Source organism: Vanessa atalanta, chromosome 14, assembly GCF_905147765.1.
Source record: "Vanessa atalanta chromosome 14, ilVanAtal1.2, whole genome shotgun sequence".
Taxonomy (NCBI): Eukaryota; Metazoa; Arthropoda; class Insecta; order Lepidoptera; family Nymphalidae; genus Vanessa; species Vanessa atalanta.
Genome location: NC_061884.1, coordinates 1,338,976 through 1,355,930, shown reverse-complemented (window position 1 = coordinate 1,355,930; position 16,955 = coordinate 1,338,976). Strand labels below are relative to the sequence as shown.

The 16,955-nt window shown below is 32.1% G+C and overlaps 1 protein-coding gene across 2 annotated transcripts in view; it reads right to left on the bottom strand.

The window, feature by feature from the left end:
* Positions 1 to 16,955, bottom strand: part of LOC125068600 (1-phosphatidylinositol 4,5-bisphosphate phosphodiesterase) — an 85,702-nt gene that overhangs the window by 12,255 nt on the left and 56,492 nt on the right. Inside the window, exons 4-7 of one of the 2 annotated variants that reach the window (XM_047677805.1) lie at positions 12,494 to 12,553; positions 8,398 to 8,535; positions 6,997 to 7,076; positions 58 to 294 (exon numbers count right to left, since the gene is read on the bottom strand). In XM_047677805.1, the coding sequence (XP_047533761.1) occupies positions 58 to 294; positions 6,997 to 7,076; positions 8,398 to 8,535; positions 12,494 to 12,553 (515 nt within the window). Of the gene's footprint in view, positions 1 to 57; positions 295 to 2,456; positions 2,537 to 6,996; positions 7,077 to 8,397; positions 8,536 to 12,493; positions 12,554 to 16,955 lie in introns of both variants that reach the window. The other variant, XM_047677804.1, reaches the window with a different exon arrangement.

The window sequence follows — 16,955 nt, the reverse complement described above, 5'->3', positions numbered from 1 at the left end:
CCGTGTTAAGTGAAATGAATTATAATTAGTGAACTCGAAGTCGATTGCAATACTCACATAGATCGGAACAATTCTTCAATATCATTCCTCGGACAGATCTTATGGTACAGCGCGTAGAACTTATCGAATGTGAACGCTTCTTTCTCCATCGACTCGTTCTTCCCCGAAGGGAGCCCCAGTTCCGACAGACATTGGTAGACCAACTTTTCGGTTTTTCCTGATGCAAAAGTTCTCGCGACCACTTTAACTGGTACTTTGCCTTTTGGATCCACGAGAAATGATAAACGCATCCAACTAGGAATAGAATACACGTTAGATATTTCAAAGGCGCTTATTTTCACCTACATTGTAATAATTTATACAAATCATTTTATAATATTGATAATGGATTTATGTTCTTTGGAATTTAAGAAATTAAATTTAATGAATCGAGCAAAAAACTACCTACATAATTTCAGCTAGTTTATTATATATATTAGTATATTTGATGGTATCATGCAAATTCAGAGGTTGTCTTTTTTGTAAACTACCCCCTTGTTACAATCTCTGTCATAATATATAATTAAGTAACCATTATTTTCTTATGAAATACAAGTGATTTATGTTTGATTTTTACATCAAAGGACAACCTTTGTGTGAGTATTTTATTTAGAAATCACGTGTTCATTGTATTTATGTCAATATTATAAAGAAAGCGAATACATTACAAGGTTACTCAAGAACAAATAATTTATACCTCATTCTATTAAGTATGACTATTTTTAAATAAACTCTTAGTAATTCATTACTTTACTATATAAGAATTCTTTATTACAGAGATGATGATTTCTTTATTACGTGGGATGAACTTTAAATACATAAAAATAAGTAATTAATTTGTTAAATAATTTACTATTTAATTTTAATGATTAAATCATTTCATTGGAAATAGAATGAAGTATAGTTATTTATATCTATATAATTAAATAAGCTAGCATGCTACTATACTACTCGACTACAGCATCTTTGGTTTGTAGTTATGTGGTCGTGCAAAGCTGTATACAAAATGGGTGACTTTAGTATCAACAGACGCTCGCCTCCATGATTTTGAGTTTCCTTTTCTCGTATATTATAATGATTCATAGCTTTAGATGTGTATATAATACAATTTTAACATCTATATGAAACGTTTCTGACATAATTAGATATCACATCTGAATCATCGAAACTCACTGCAGAACACGAGCGTGAAATATCGGAATGTGATATGCAAGATTGAATAAACTAATAATTATACACGTATCAAAAAGGCGTATCATCGTAAATCAGTTGTCAACATTTCACGAAGTGAATTCACACAGAATACTACTGTCATCTTTATACAACGTTTCAAAATTAAACGCGTCCGATGCAATATTAACAAGTTATTTTATAATAATCTATTCGTAATAGTATTTTTTTTGCAGTTTTTTTGACCTGTTTTCTATATCGCCGAGTAATGATTTCAAAGGGACAGCTTATTTACTTTTCGCCGGTCATACGTCGCTTTAACAATTTATTATCCGACTCGACCCAGTTGGACGATATATTGTCTTCGTAACTCACAAAATGAAAAAGATGAGATAATAAAAAAAAGGGAAATTAATTTCCTTCTATATTCCTGTACAATATCGAATTTCCATTTGATCTAGTTTCTTGTAAAACCGGTAATAACTAGAATTTACCGATAAACTAACAGTGAAACACGCTACGGTCTTACTAATGAATGTTGCGAAGTAGTCGTATAGTTACACAATGCTTTGTCTTTTTCCTTCGAATATCAGGTTACTTCATATAGAAAGAGAAATATATATACTATACAACGTTTATAAGTAAGACCTTTAGAGACTTTAATTTAACTCCATACATGATAAGTCATTTGGAATGAAACTCTGTATGTTAAAATTTTTCAACAAATTTGCTTTTGATGAAAACATCTGTTGTACTAAGTGTAAGTTGTTTTGATACTTGGATAATATAAAAGCTTATTACAGTAAGGCTGTTAATGTCCCACTGTTGAGCTAAAGTCTCTCTCCCTTTGTGGAGAAGGCTCGTAACTAAATCCACCACGCTGGTCAAATGCGGGTTCTATACATGTGAATTTCATTGGAATAAGTCACATGCAGTTTCCTTACGATGTTTTCCTTCGCCGAATACGAGATGAATTATAAAAATATTAAGCACATGTAAATTTAGCGGTGCTTGCTTGGGTTTGAACTCGCAATCATCGGTTAAGATGCACGTGTAACCATTGGACCATCTTATTATAAAAAGTACCAAATTTAAAACCATAAATGGAACCCTAGCGAAGTCACGAGATGAGCTTATTAATTACTCTGCTTACCTATTTGTAATGTTGTATTTGGTATAAGTAGCATACGAGAGCAGTTAAAATTAAAACCTACATAAATCATCAGGCTAAATTGAACTTTACATACTGCTTCATAAGGATGGTTCTTGGACAGACATTGCTGATTTTGTTGTTGTGACTGATAGCTCGAAGCGATTCCTTCCACACCTTCGCAAAGCAAAGCAATGAACATGCAAAAAAATAAAAATAAAAGATCATTCAAGATGAGTTAGTTATTATTCGAAGATTTAGTAGGAATGAACATTTGACATAGGGGTCGATTATGTCATGGTAAATTTAGGGGCATGAGATTTTTGAAACGAAGTTCTTTGACGCGGCTTTTAGAAGAGTAAATTGGTCATGTAAGGTCGCGTTATGCCCTCTCTATGCGACCTTTTCCTCTCTTTCTTTTTCTCTCTGTCTCTTTCTGTCTGTCTTTTTCTGATATTGCTTTAATTCTGACATTAATTAATCTCAGAAGTTGTTAATTTATAAATTGTGTCTGTGTGTATTGCAAAAGCAACTTCGTTCCAATCAGGTTACATACGAGACATCTCTTTTTTATGAATTATTTAATAAAAATTATATTTTTTTTTATGGCATTGGTTGGCGGACGAGCATATGGGCCACCTGATGGTAAGTGGTCACCACAGCCCATAGACAAAGGCGCTGTAAGAAATATTAACCATTCCTTACATCACCTACGCGCCACGAACCTTGGGAACTAAGATGTTATGTCCCTTGTGCCTGTGATTACACTGGCTCACTCACCCTTCTAACCGGAACACAACAATACAGTGTACTGTTATTAGGCGGTAGAATATCTGATGAGTGGGTGGTATCTACCCAGACGGGCTTGCACAAAGCCCTACCACCAAGATAGATTTATAATATAATTTCCACACATAGACAGATTTCTAGACTTCTGACACATGATCAAAGACAACACTTTAATAACTGTTTGTATGCTCCACTCAGGGAATCTTACCTTATAAGCTAGACAGACATAGAAAATATTAATGGCATTTTAGTAAAATATACTAAAAGTGTAACATCTCGAATTATTGCCTCACTAGTGAAGAAGGATGGTTCAGTATTTGCCCAAAGGAACGGAATTGCGATAGCAAGGAAATGCTGGAAGCGTTCTTGCCACAATTCCACGCTCTTATCATTAGTACATTAAATATTCTCGTGATTAAAACTATTTTTAATTTTTATATGTATATAATTAAGGCCTTATTATTCTTTTGTTAGTAAAATCATTTATTTTTTCCGGTAAATAAAACAAATCGAGTACATAAAATTGTTGCGACCCAGATAAAAAAAATTAAGTCAATTGTTCAAAATGTCACATACCATTTTTTGATGCTAACTTCTTAATTTTTCTTATATACCAAATTTATATTTGCAAGAACCATAACACTAGCGAAAGCAGCTAATAGGTTCATCCTATGGGCACAAACTCTTATTCATTTTAAATTACAAAGTAAACAATTCGTCGCTTTAAAAATACCATCCAAAAATAATCCTGTTTCTGTAAATTAGTAATTCATATGAGATTTTCGTTCAAAACAAAAAATTACAATAAAACTATACTTATTCAACAATTCGATTTAGAGAATTGGCTGCCGTTTGAAAATATAATCAGTTTTATGTGTTTCAAATGCAGCGAGATACTTCGATTGGATCTACTTGAATTAATTTCATTTGAAAACATCTGGGTCGTGTTTTATTGATGTGGTTTTTTAAAGATACGCTGACATGCGTTTCTTTACATATTGTTTTCGACTTAGGTAGTTTACTGCCCGCATGTCTGGATTTTCTTTATATTTTTTTTATTTCAATAACCAATTTCAAGTTTTGATAACATTCAAGGTTTTAATTCACAGGGATGTATTTCATAGACGCCTGGCTGTACTCCCTATAACTTTCAATAATATGACACTCCATACAATTATATTTGTTTGTAAAGTGTTGTACAAATTTTAGATTTTTTAAACATTGATGATCAATTCATACTGAGCCTCTAATAAAATCGGAACAAGTTTGGCCCACTATATATATATAAAATAAAGAAAATATTAGTATACGAGTACAGACAAGAAAAACAAATAATATAATTTCCTTTGTTTTAAAGTATTATTATATGTAGTTTAACACAGAAGGGCCGTCCTTTCTGGGGTGAACAGATGTATATCTGATAGTTACATGCCATTAAAATCCTTTGTAATTTACTGATTTTAATAGCGAGTTCTACAGTCACAAACTCGGCCCTAATTTGTTTATATATAAGAGAAACAGTGTTTATGTTTACGGACAAAAGCCACAAATATCGTTACAAATAAACATTTTAACTGCGATTACATTGCTGTTAGTTATATTTAAAACGATGTTAGTAATAAGCTTTATTTTTACACATGCTGAAACATGCAACATAAATTTAAATAATAATTTATCATGTAAATATATAAAACACGGTTTTCCATTAACAAAAAAAAATTTGTTATTTATTAAATACAAACGTGGTATAGTTTGTTATGTTAAGTATATATATACTATTCACATAAAAGTAGGTATCATTTGTAGATGTTCAGATCAACAGTTATCAGTTTAATTTTCGGAACTAATTTTTCTTAAGAAATTTGTCTAGTAAATGTCGTTTAATAGATTAAACGTATGAACTAGAGATGGTTGATGTTATTATCTGGTAGACTCATTACTTCGATGATTTATTTGTAGTGAAAATTGTATAAATACCAAGATTTGTGATTTACAAACATGTAAATTGTATAATAAACAATTTGCTACTAAAATTTACAATTTCTATGCCATGTTGGTTGATTAAGTTTTCCAAGATAAAGAGAATCACGTCATTCTTAAAAGCTGTCAGAAAATGTTGATCCGTTGTTTTCTAAGAAATTACGAAATTATCCAGATCCGTTATAACATATCCCCAACATCTCTGATTTTGATTTTATTAATTTATATTTATAGAATAATATTAAATAATTCTTGTAATAAAAAACAAACGCCTGGGGAACCCTTAAAAATTCGGTAAAATTGAAGTTTTATTTAAAAAAAAATATTCAAAAAAATTGTATCTCTTAAATTTGGGATCGCATTAGAATTGCTAAACTGTTGCTATACGACTGTTTCTACTAAAGCGTCTAAGCGTACCACGGTAATATAATATTACTTTAAAATTTTACTAGACATCATTCAAGTTGTTATTATATTGATATTTTTGAACCGAAAATAAACTCTTATGAATAAAGGCTTTAGAATGCAATTTATTAAAATTACACATTTATGAAATTATCAAATAACCAGATAACAGACTTGTAATTCTTACATCTGAACTCTTGTCAATTTTCAACAGGATTTTTTTCGGTTCGGACAGCGGATCGGCTGGCGGTCATGCAAATGGGCCACCTGACGGCAAGTTGTCACTCGCCCACAGATAAGTGGAAAGTTAGACCGCTGTAAGAAGTATTAACCATTGCTTACATCGCCAATGTACCACCAACCTTGAGAACTATCAGATGGGTGATCTGAATATCTACAGTGCTCGGGCTTGCACAAAACCCTACCACCAAGTAAATCCCAGAAACTGATAAAACTGACTCGTTTAAACTAAAAAAAAAATCATGAAGGTTTGTCTGTACTATAAAACAATTGTTTAGTTCATAAATTATGCGCAAAAAAATGTTAAATACACAAATATGACATTCACTAATAATAGTTTGATTAATTAATTTATTATTAGTTGATGGTTTCAATACCGAACTGACAATCATTTTGCAATAGTTTATGTCTCAAGTCAAGACATTATGAAACCTAATTACGAAAAAATTTTATCTAAATTCTATCATTATTATACTATGAGGAGAATTAGTGTGACTTTCCGAACGTCATACGTCAAGCTGTCAGACGTCTTTTAAGATCATTCGCTTTTTGGCGGGAAGCAGCGCGATATACGGTCAGGCGTATCATTGTTAAACTGTTTTTGTTCTGCACACGTTGGGATTGAAATGATCGCCTCCAGGCTGTTTTAAATAACTAAAATATAATTATTATTGTACATGCAAAATGAAAAAAATATATATATATCCCGCTGAGTTGAGAGTTAAATTCCGAACCGGTGGTAGATTTTTGACAATCAATAAGCAAGTGTAAACGCTTCTATATTGAATAAAGATTTTTGATTTTGTAATAGTATTAGCAAACCAGAAATTGATTAAAATTGTTGTTATTAATTAATTATTATTTTATATTCATGTAATAGATTTATTAAAAGTAAATTTGTTTTGTTAATAATACATTATTAGTTATTACAAAATGAAAGAGGGAGACAAAACATATGTTCCACTCTATTCCACGTTTAAATATGACGCACATTTTTTGTTAACAGTAAACCATGTGTTATATTAAACTATTTTGATACAAAATGTAAACAATATAACAACCGCTATTATAATATATTATTATATTAAATTTTTTTTTGTTATTATTATTTACACTGTTGTTATTTACACTTTGTATAAATTGGGTTTAGAACATTAATAAGATATTTTCATGCACATACTAATATAGAAACGTAATTAGGTACAGCATCTGTCTCGACTTACTGTTTCTTCAGACACGTCATAGGGCACACGTTGTTCGCCTTAACGTTATGCGTGATCTTTCTTAGCCCTTGCAACCAAACCTTTGTGGGGATGAATGAGTTTATTTATATATAATTATGATATTTTTTTACACGGCAAAGATATAACTTAGAACTATTTAAGTTGCAAACATACGACAGGTTTATTCCTAAGTAATGATCCCTTCCTGGTGCCTAATGGGCTTGAAACATTTAAATAATAAGTTTTGATGGAAGGTAGGCGAGATTTTTGGGCAAGGTGGTTTTTTTTATATACACATTTTACGGGTAGGTAAATGACGCGGAGACGGCCAGTACAGTTACGAAGAAAGAACTGCCCTACCAGCCCTCTAACCCCTAGGTATATTATTTGCGCCTTTTTCCCAATGCTTACTTATCCTTAAAATTTGGAACATGTTCCTAAAAGTACTTGGCTGGTACTCAGCATTTATAAGTGCTTATAAATCCTGTCAAACCTACGCAAATGGCCACCCTTATGAAAGTTTAGAATTTTCTAAATGTCTAGACTACAAGTCTAGCCAACTTGTAGTATTGAACGGTTATTAATTTTTTAAGTTATGTTTGAGTCTCGACAAACTTATTATAGGGAATCAAATGATTATAAAACGGATAAGTAAAAAAAAAATACTTTAAGATATTAAAATTAAAATATTAGGATAATTGTAAATTTTATTTGGAAAATTTCTAATATATCTATAGTCGTTAAAAGTGAAAATTATTTGCAATAGAATATAATTTAATATAATTTCGCATTTGAGCCCAAAGCTCCAGCGACGTAACCAAGATTCCGACATTATTTACTAACACGAAAAATTAGATTTGTGTTATACACAAAGATTCGTGAAAAAACAGTTAAATCCGATTCCGATTGGATAAGTTTGACGAGACCCTTATCAAATCCTGAGTTTTTTTCGCCGGTTCTTCTCAGGTCAGGATGTTTCCTTTTGCGAACCGGTGGTAGTGTTTAATTTGACTATCAATAAGTAAGTGTAATGCTTATATTTAATAAAGGAATTTGAGTTTGAGTTTGAAATATAAAATAATTTGCATTATATATAGTTCAGCAAACATTTTTAATTCAATATATTATAACTGATCTTTTACTCATATTTAATTTTATTTAATCGAATCGTACGTCACAGTACGGTCAAAGTAACTTAAACTCAAACTAGCACGTAAGCGTTACCAAAACTAAAAATCTTGAAATAGATAACGTTCGATTTAGTACACAAAAGTGCGTTTTCGCATACATGTTTTACAATAACGCAAAAGTGATAGTTTGCGTGTGTGTGCGTTTGTGTTTGAAAGACAGATTATCTGTATAGAGAAGATTTTAATGTTAAATATAAAAGATTGAGCATACGTTAGCTGTGTTCGCATCCGGACAGACGACGTGCTGGTAATTGATGTTGATGTAGTCCGTCCCGCTGCATATGGTGAGAGATTTTTCTTCAAGATTGTTCCCGTGCTTGTTGATTAGATTGTTGCTCAGTTTCGTATCCTAGAGTAAATATTATTCATTAGTATAGCTTAAAACATTAATATAATAAAATAAGATCATTTTATATATAAAGTTAATATAAAAAAATCAATATAATTCACAATCCTCTGCACGATTCAAATGTAATATTTCATTTATCCTTACATTTACTTGGTGGTAGGGTTTTGTGCGTCTGGGTAGGTACCATCCACTCATCAGATATTCTACCGCCAAACAATAAGCTAGTGTAACTATGTAACTACATGCACAATATAGGCATTGTCATTGGGCTGTTATGACCATTTACCATCAGGTGGCCCATTTACTCGTCTGCCTATATAATAAAAATAACAGCATCAGTGACTTTATACCAGATCACTAGATAAATACCATTGTATTTATGCTCAAAAGCATATTTTAAACGGCATATCATTTCGGCGATGTTTGTATCAAGTGCCGAGATGATTTTAAAATTATAGACAAACATCACACACTAAATAGTGAGTATCTTTGCATAGGAATTATTTATGTACTGTGGGCGCTAAGAGAGTATTCAAAATTCATTTCCTAAGGAGGTAAAAGTTTGTATGGGAATTCGTCATCTCTGATGTTAGAAATATGGAAATCGGTATTTAGGTTTATGTTAATGACTAAAAGAAAATTAATTACCTAAGAGGATGAAACTTGGGATGAAAGATAGCCTTTTTTAATTGTTTGAAATATAGTAATCGGTATCCAGACTTGCGTTTCATGATTCGTAATTTTTTAAGTAACAATAATTTATAATTTGGAAAATAACTCTGTGTATTAGCTCTAACGCTTCAACCGCTGAACCTATTTAAACGAAATTTGGTATGTTGATTGTTTGAGTTCTGGCGAGGATATAAGCATTTTTTTTTATTGGTTTATGTGCTTTAAAGTTATGTATTTTTTTTTTTTTTTTATTTATAGTAATGTGTATATTGTGTATAATTGTATTGAATGTATTATTACTTGTTCGCAAATTAAAATAATTGTACCCTTTTTATTTTTTATTTAACAATCAGTCCTCCGCCCAATGGTTGGCTGGAAGGGATAGATGCTTTAGCGATAAGGCCGCCTGATGCACCTTTTACATCTTTTGTTTATCCACATTTCCAATTTAGTTTAAGTATAATGCTATAAATATTCTTAGAGAATTTTCAAGGAAGTCACACGTAGCCAACATTTCCTACCCTGCAATTATTTGTCCAGATGTATTTGTCGGGCAGATGTAAGAATCTACGTGACAAGGATCACGCTATCCTCAAACTCATTTTGTGCGGGCCTTCGAGAGCGGTGGTCGTTAGATAGTTGCTTTTATAATTGCCTTGTTCTAATTAATTGGGCCGTTTTGTTCATTAGATGTGTCCATGTTGGTTTTAGTAAGTGTAAGGTTAGACATAGTATTCATTTAGTAAAAGAAAAAAATTTAAAGATTTCGGGTTCAAACCCAGGCAGGCACCACTGAATGTGCTTTTCATGTGCTTAATTTGTGTTTATAATTCACCTCGTGCTCGGCGGTGAAGGAAAACATCGTGAGGAAACCTGCATGTGTCTAATTTCAACGAAATTCTGCCACATGTGTATTCCACCAGTGGAATATGCTCCAAACCTTCTCCTCAAGGGAGAGGAGGCCATAGCCCAGCAGTGGGAAATTTACAGGCTGCTAATGTAATGTAATGTAAAAAATGTAGTGTTAAATAATGGTGCATTTATTATTTTTAATCATCCTACTTCTGGTTTTTAATAATATACACATATATATATGTGTGTGTATGCATGTATATTGTCTTATATGTGTGTACCTATTTCAATTTTCAATATTCGTCTATTAATATTGTTATAGATGTATATGGTAAATGCAATTTGGCAAGGCAGTGCGTGGTTATATTAATAATGGTATTAGCGTTGTAGCTCAATTCAATCTATGAAGCCTTATGCTAGTAGCTCAAATAGACCTATTCTGTTAGAACTGATTTGAAACTCGCCGCAGAACACGATTGTGAAATGTCAGAAAGTATCATTAGCTTGTTGTCCCTTGTGATTTCATCTGTAACGGAAGTAAAAAATTTCTTTCTTTTTAAGTTTTTTGTTTTAACGAAAAATTCCTTTGAAAATGCGACAATGCCAAATTTAAAAATGCCATTTCACCGTAAGTCAGTTGCTCACACCCTAACGATTAAGTGAATTTTTAATGATAATTTAGTAAAAAAAAAAAGAACAGTTATTTAGGCGGACTGAAAATAGGCCAGCTGATGGTAAGTGGTGACCATTGTCCATTGACATTGACACTTTAAGAAATATTTAACAACCCTTACATCGTTAATGCGCCATCGACGTTTAGAACTAAGATGCTATCTCGTTTGTGTCGTACACTGACGCACTCGAGTATTGCTGTTTGACGGTAGAATTATCTTATCACATATAAGAAGTAAAAAAGAAAAGTAATTGATATGAAACGATCGTACAGACAAGAATGACGTAATCTGAGAATCCATACGAACGAAAATGTTGTTGAGGGCGGGACTTAGCACGGGATCAAGGGATCAGAGTTTGTTTAGATAGGATCCGATTAACTGTTGCCCAACGTTACACGTTACGTTTTGTAAACTCTGCTTTGATTATTTATGTGTCTAGATAGACTCTCAAAGCTAACCGTTGACTTAAATAGTGGCTGGCAGTTGTCTACTATACCCTGTTCATGTTAGCTTGATCTTTTTGACAGACGGGCTAGTGATGAGAAACAGAAAATATAACATATATAACAGTCGATGGAACGATGGAATGCGTAATTCAAATTAGAATTAAATTTTTTTTAAATATATTTTTCTATAAAGATTTATACCAGCTAAAACCAAAAGGACCCCCGTTCGTAACAATAACTTAACAATGATCTTTAATATGGATTTTTGTAATCGATATTTGTAGCAGTTACTGCCTGTTATTCGCGTCCCTACCGTTCGACCGATGTAACATTGTACAAACGTCTATTATTTTCAGTGTTTCTATTTAAATTTTACTTTGAAGCAATAATATATAATAGAATTTTTTGTCTTAAAATTAATTTTCGGATAAATCTTTCTTTAAATCGGTTGAATCTTTAGGAACTTTTGTATTATGTGTATTTTTTAAAAAATATTTTTACGATATTTTAAAATCATTAAATTAAGAAAATAATATGTTCGTCATTGCAAAATTATGTCGATCAGAAAGATTTACATCTGTCAGAAAGATGAAGCTATTTTGTACAGGGTATAAGTATACGCACACAAATAAAGTAGAATGACGTTTGACGAGTGTCAAGCGGTAGCTATCACGCACACCAAGATAATAAAGTGGGCTTGTTTGTTTTAGTAATTTTCTAGTGCGAACACTCTATCTGTCTCTGTTCTGTCTAGATTTCTGAATAATTTCAGACTTTTTTTATATTTCTGATTCAATAATAAATATTTCTTACATTACATTTAAAAGCTATACAATTGACTAAACTTGAACAGACAAACTATTTGAAAAATATTTAACAGTATCCCAAACTAATTCCTGATGGGGAAATGAAAGCACTTCTCTGCTGTGATGAGCAATTATGAAAAACTACCGAGATAACTACAGAAACAGGTCAAATATTATATTGTTAGTAAAAATTATAGAGTTTTTGTTCGTTTGCCTTTTATAATGTTCTATTAACCTACTTTCAGATTCCAACAATACATTAAAATATTTTAGTTTCGAAGAAGAATATTAAATTATGTTATTAATTATTATTTATACGCAAAATATGAAATAATATTTTTTTTACTGATAGTATCCAAATATTAGGCAAAGATGACAAGAACTGATGTCCAGAAAAATATAAAAATTAAAATTATGTCTCTTCCACGACACATAGACATTTACACATAGATATAAAAACAAAGAATGTTTCTTGAAGCAGTTAATCAATAAAACAGACAAATATTACCTTCGGCACTCCGCCAGACCTCACGTCACTGACTTGGCATAACTCGATGACATCTCCGTCCTGTAACAAAAAAATTAATCTTTACTATTACATCTCAGTGTTGTAAATGGATGATTTAAAAGATAATGTCATCGGCTACAGTCAATTATTGCAGGCTATTATAGTACACGTGTGCGCAAAACACACACAATTATAATCGTACGGAATAGTAGATCCCGTTTTGGTCCTGCGTCTGAACCATTTCTGGGCGGACGCGACCGTCAAAGGACCAACGCATTTGATATACTTTCCGAGGCATGGGAATGAACACACTTCCACCATCCAGATACTAGACTCCTACTGTTAACAGAAAAATCCAATAAATTTATAATTGCGCTTCTCCGTTTTTATCACAGGCTTTCGAAGTCTGGGACCTTATATACTAGCTTCTACACCTACGAGGTAGTCAATCGAGGTAATTAAACTATACTAACTAACTAACACCAAGTTTTCGTCTCCCTAAAGTCAATTCACCCTTGCTTTGGCAAGGTGTTCGCTTCTATAATTAAATTCCTTAGCTTAGCTTTGCTTATCAGTAAATTTTAATTAGATATTATATAGCTAATAATTTTACCATCGGAAATAAGTAATTACTGAATGATTAGATTTCCAGAAGATATAAATATGATGTTTAAAATCGAAAATTGATGTCGTACATAAACTATTCTTTTGATTCAAGTAAGAAAACTTTCCAAAGCTTAAGCAAAAATTAACGTCGATTTTTTCTAAAAAAAAAGGTGACCAAATTTAAATGAACAACAGAAAATAAAACTGCAAAGGGTATTTACCGATATTCTTTTTTTTTATTTGTTTCAAACTGAATCCTCTTCAAAAACATATTGTGTATGTGTGTATAGTTAATAACATCAAATATGAAATGTCGTTTTCCAAATTCATAACTGTGTTATGTTGACTTGGTTTGAGATGTAATCAGTCAGGTGTGATCACGTGGAAAGATGAGCGTAGCGTATATTTGATCGTATTTAAATAACTTACCTTGGAACATTGTATATGTATGGTATATACAAATATTATACGTAAGATTTTAAATTAACATGGTTATTTTTATTACTAACAGTATTTAAAACGGGATATTTACCATGTTTTTTATTTTTATTTGTTGGAGCTCGATATTTCGACATTATCTACGAATGTCTTGTTCACGATACTGACGTTTGCGGGTAGATGTTGACGACATTAGAAGTGTCCATATCGGACTACCTCCTTTCTCGTACGTTTGCTGCGTAAACACTGGTTACCACTACCACTGTCACTTTCACCCTTACTATATGTTTTATTTGCACTCGAAACTCGATCCCATGTTTTACAAACGAAACTCACCGTACCGATTCGCGAATTTTTTTTTTTTTTTTATCCAACAAATAAAAATAAAAAACATGGTAAATATCCCGTTTTAAATACTGTTAGTATTATACGTAAACTCTAATTTCAATTATATGTGACTTATTGCATACTTTGTATTTATAATGATCAGCAAGAAAAGGCGTTCCACTAGGCTTAACTTGTTATTTCATATTAGGTTTCCCGCGCGTAGGATTTTAGGTATAAAAAATGTTGCCTGAGTCCTTTCTGTGGGTTCAATCTTGCTTCATAACAAATTTCATAAAATTCGCTTCAGTGGGCTAGACGTAAAAACGTAACAGATAGAGTTACTTTCGCCTTTATAATATTAGTATAGATTTAGAAAGCAAGAACGCCAAAAATCTATCCATTTCAGTTAACCCACAGTTTCTTTTTTGTGTTTCAGTTGATCAGAGAATACGTGAATAATACAAGCATGAATATATGACAAATGAGAAAGAAAAAACCCAATGAACTCAAAGGAAAAGCTGCCAAAGATGGTTTATGGACACTTTATATCACCCAGAATACGTTGTTCGTATTACACTTAAAAATTATTTTAAAACGAGTTCATAGGTCAAAAATATTTCACAGAAAACTTTGATATATTAGAATTAATAAAGCAATAATAATCAAAAGAGGTGAACTTTAAAAACTAACTCGAAACTCACCGCAGAACACGAGCGTAAAATATCAGATGTGATATGTGACATCCTATAATAATTATAAAATTTATTATATTGTCGAAATTTCACCAGTGACATTCGAAGTGAATTCGTACAGAATCGCACTGTACGGAAAGGTAGCTAATTACATATTTTAATCTGTATCTTGTGGTGTACAATAAAGTATAAATAAAAATAAATAAAATAATTATGATACTATAGAAAAGTCTTAAATTTATCATTCCAAATTCTCCTCAATCATGAGACTTTACACTTACAAATATAAATTTTACCGAGTATAGCCGACAAGGAGGATAAAATGGAACTGTCGTCCTCTATATCCGACTCCAAATTCTCCTCAATCATGAGACGTACACTTCAAAATATAGCCGTCAATAAGCATGAAATGGACTGTCGTCAGCCATTACTGAATGTTGTTTCATATGTCAAAGTCTGTGGTATTTAGAACCATTGTCAGATAACTTGCTATTAGTCATATAGACGGACGTGTGGGTTAATGTATTTCAATAGTAAAGGGAAAAAATTGAGATAATTAGAATCCAAATATTTTATCAATTTCAAATATAACAGTCTGCTCCAACGCCGTAAGTTTTTTAGACTTGTCTCAATAAATGGTTATCTTACGGAAGAATATTTTTAAATCGGCCTCGTAGATCCTGAGATAAGCTGCTCCATCACGCTGTTTTAATGGGAGTTGGATGCACGTACAAAATTACACCCGCTAAACTCTAATCTCCTGACGAATTAAAACACATGTCTTTTATATTATATGTATGTCGCATCCTCCGCACGTTCGGGCTCAGATCGCTCTTCCTCCATTACTCGGTGCTCAAATAAACCCGTTAACGGACTTCTCAATATCTTATTTTACGGAATAAAATCGGTCATAACAAATGAATGAATGACAGCTCCATCAAAAATGTAGTGTGGCCGTTTCGCAAAATCGATTCCATCCAATTGTCCACTTGACATTTCGATATCGAGAATTTTTTAAATAGCAACACTGAGGTATAGTTCTTGATCGTATTAGCAAATGGCGTTGCTCATTCCTCGACATGTATATATTTTAATGTAATTTAATGTCTAGGGGCGCGCCTTCGTTTTTGAACCCACATCCTCAACTCGAGACACCACGATTGTCATATCGCCGTAGGTGATAACGTAATTGTTCATAACCTCGCTTAACTGCATCGTAGTTGAGTCAGTAAGATAAAACAATCTAGCATTCCATTACTGCATCCTGCAACTGAAACTATCACGTATTAACGAGACGCTCGCAAACTAGTTTAAGACGTATCGCATCGGTGGTAGACGAACTCAATTACGCGGCTAGTCTGCAGCTGCATAAGTCTCGTTACCGTTGGTATAATTTGCTCGGTGATGAGACAATTTGGAAGACATGTAAGCCAGTATCATGTATACTTCGATTCGTACTACGCGCGTAGTATTATCCGCACTTTCGTGGTGAAAATACATTGCAAAAAATATTATATTTTGGACCTAAGTATTACGAAGGCAAGTAAAAGCTTTTTTGGTAAATACAATGGACCATATGACTTATTCAAAACTTAAATTTAAACGAACTAATTGCACCAATTAAATCATATTATTATGTACGATCATTGTTATCACAATATATTTCTTATACATAAAAATATATGTTGTATATCTACTTGAAATGTATACACTTCGAAACTGTTTTTGATTACCATAAATGTAATCGTGTCAACGTATTTTCTGATGGAGAAGGTTTTTATACACTTTATTGTAACTCTCCGCTAGATGGCGTTGCAGGACAACTTATACCGTTTAATCGATCGTCATAGAATTAGTGCACATTTGAGTAAGGACTTTACAAGTCGTGTCGGGGATTGCAAGGCATTATTTTTATTATTTTAAATAAATTGTACAATTAATTCATATGTTATTAGGTAACAAATTATAACGGAAAGACCTAAAGAGCGCTAATTTATTTAGCTATTTAAAAAAGACTTTGTATTTGAAAATTAATTCTACAGCCATTACTGCGATCACTGTCAGGATGCGATTAGCAGATTAGCAGCGATCCGCACATCAGCAAGCCGACGAGATCTTCGGCTAATAACCCCGATGCACTACAGTATTGGACAGTTAGAAGAGCACTCGGAATATTAATTATTTAGATTATTCTAATAGATGTAGGAAAAAAGATAAACAAACCTTAGATTTACGTATTTCATGCTAATAGCTCAAACAATCAATTATATTCGGCACTACTAAGAGTTAATTATTAATATATATTTATTTATTACACTTAAATACTTATTTCCACTTTAATTTTTCTTCCAATATTCAGATAAAAATTTCGTCAACGTTTAAAATGCAATTTTTTCGCA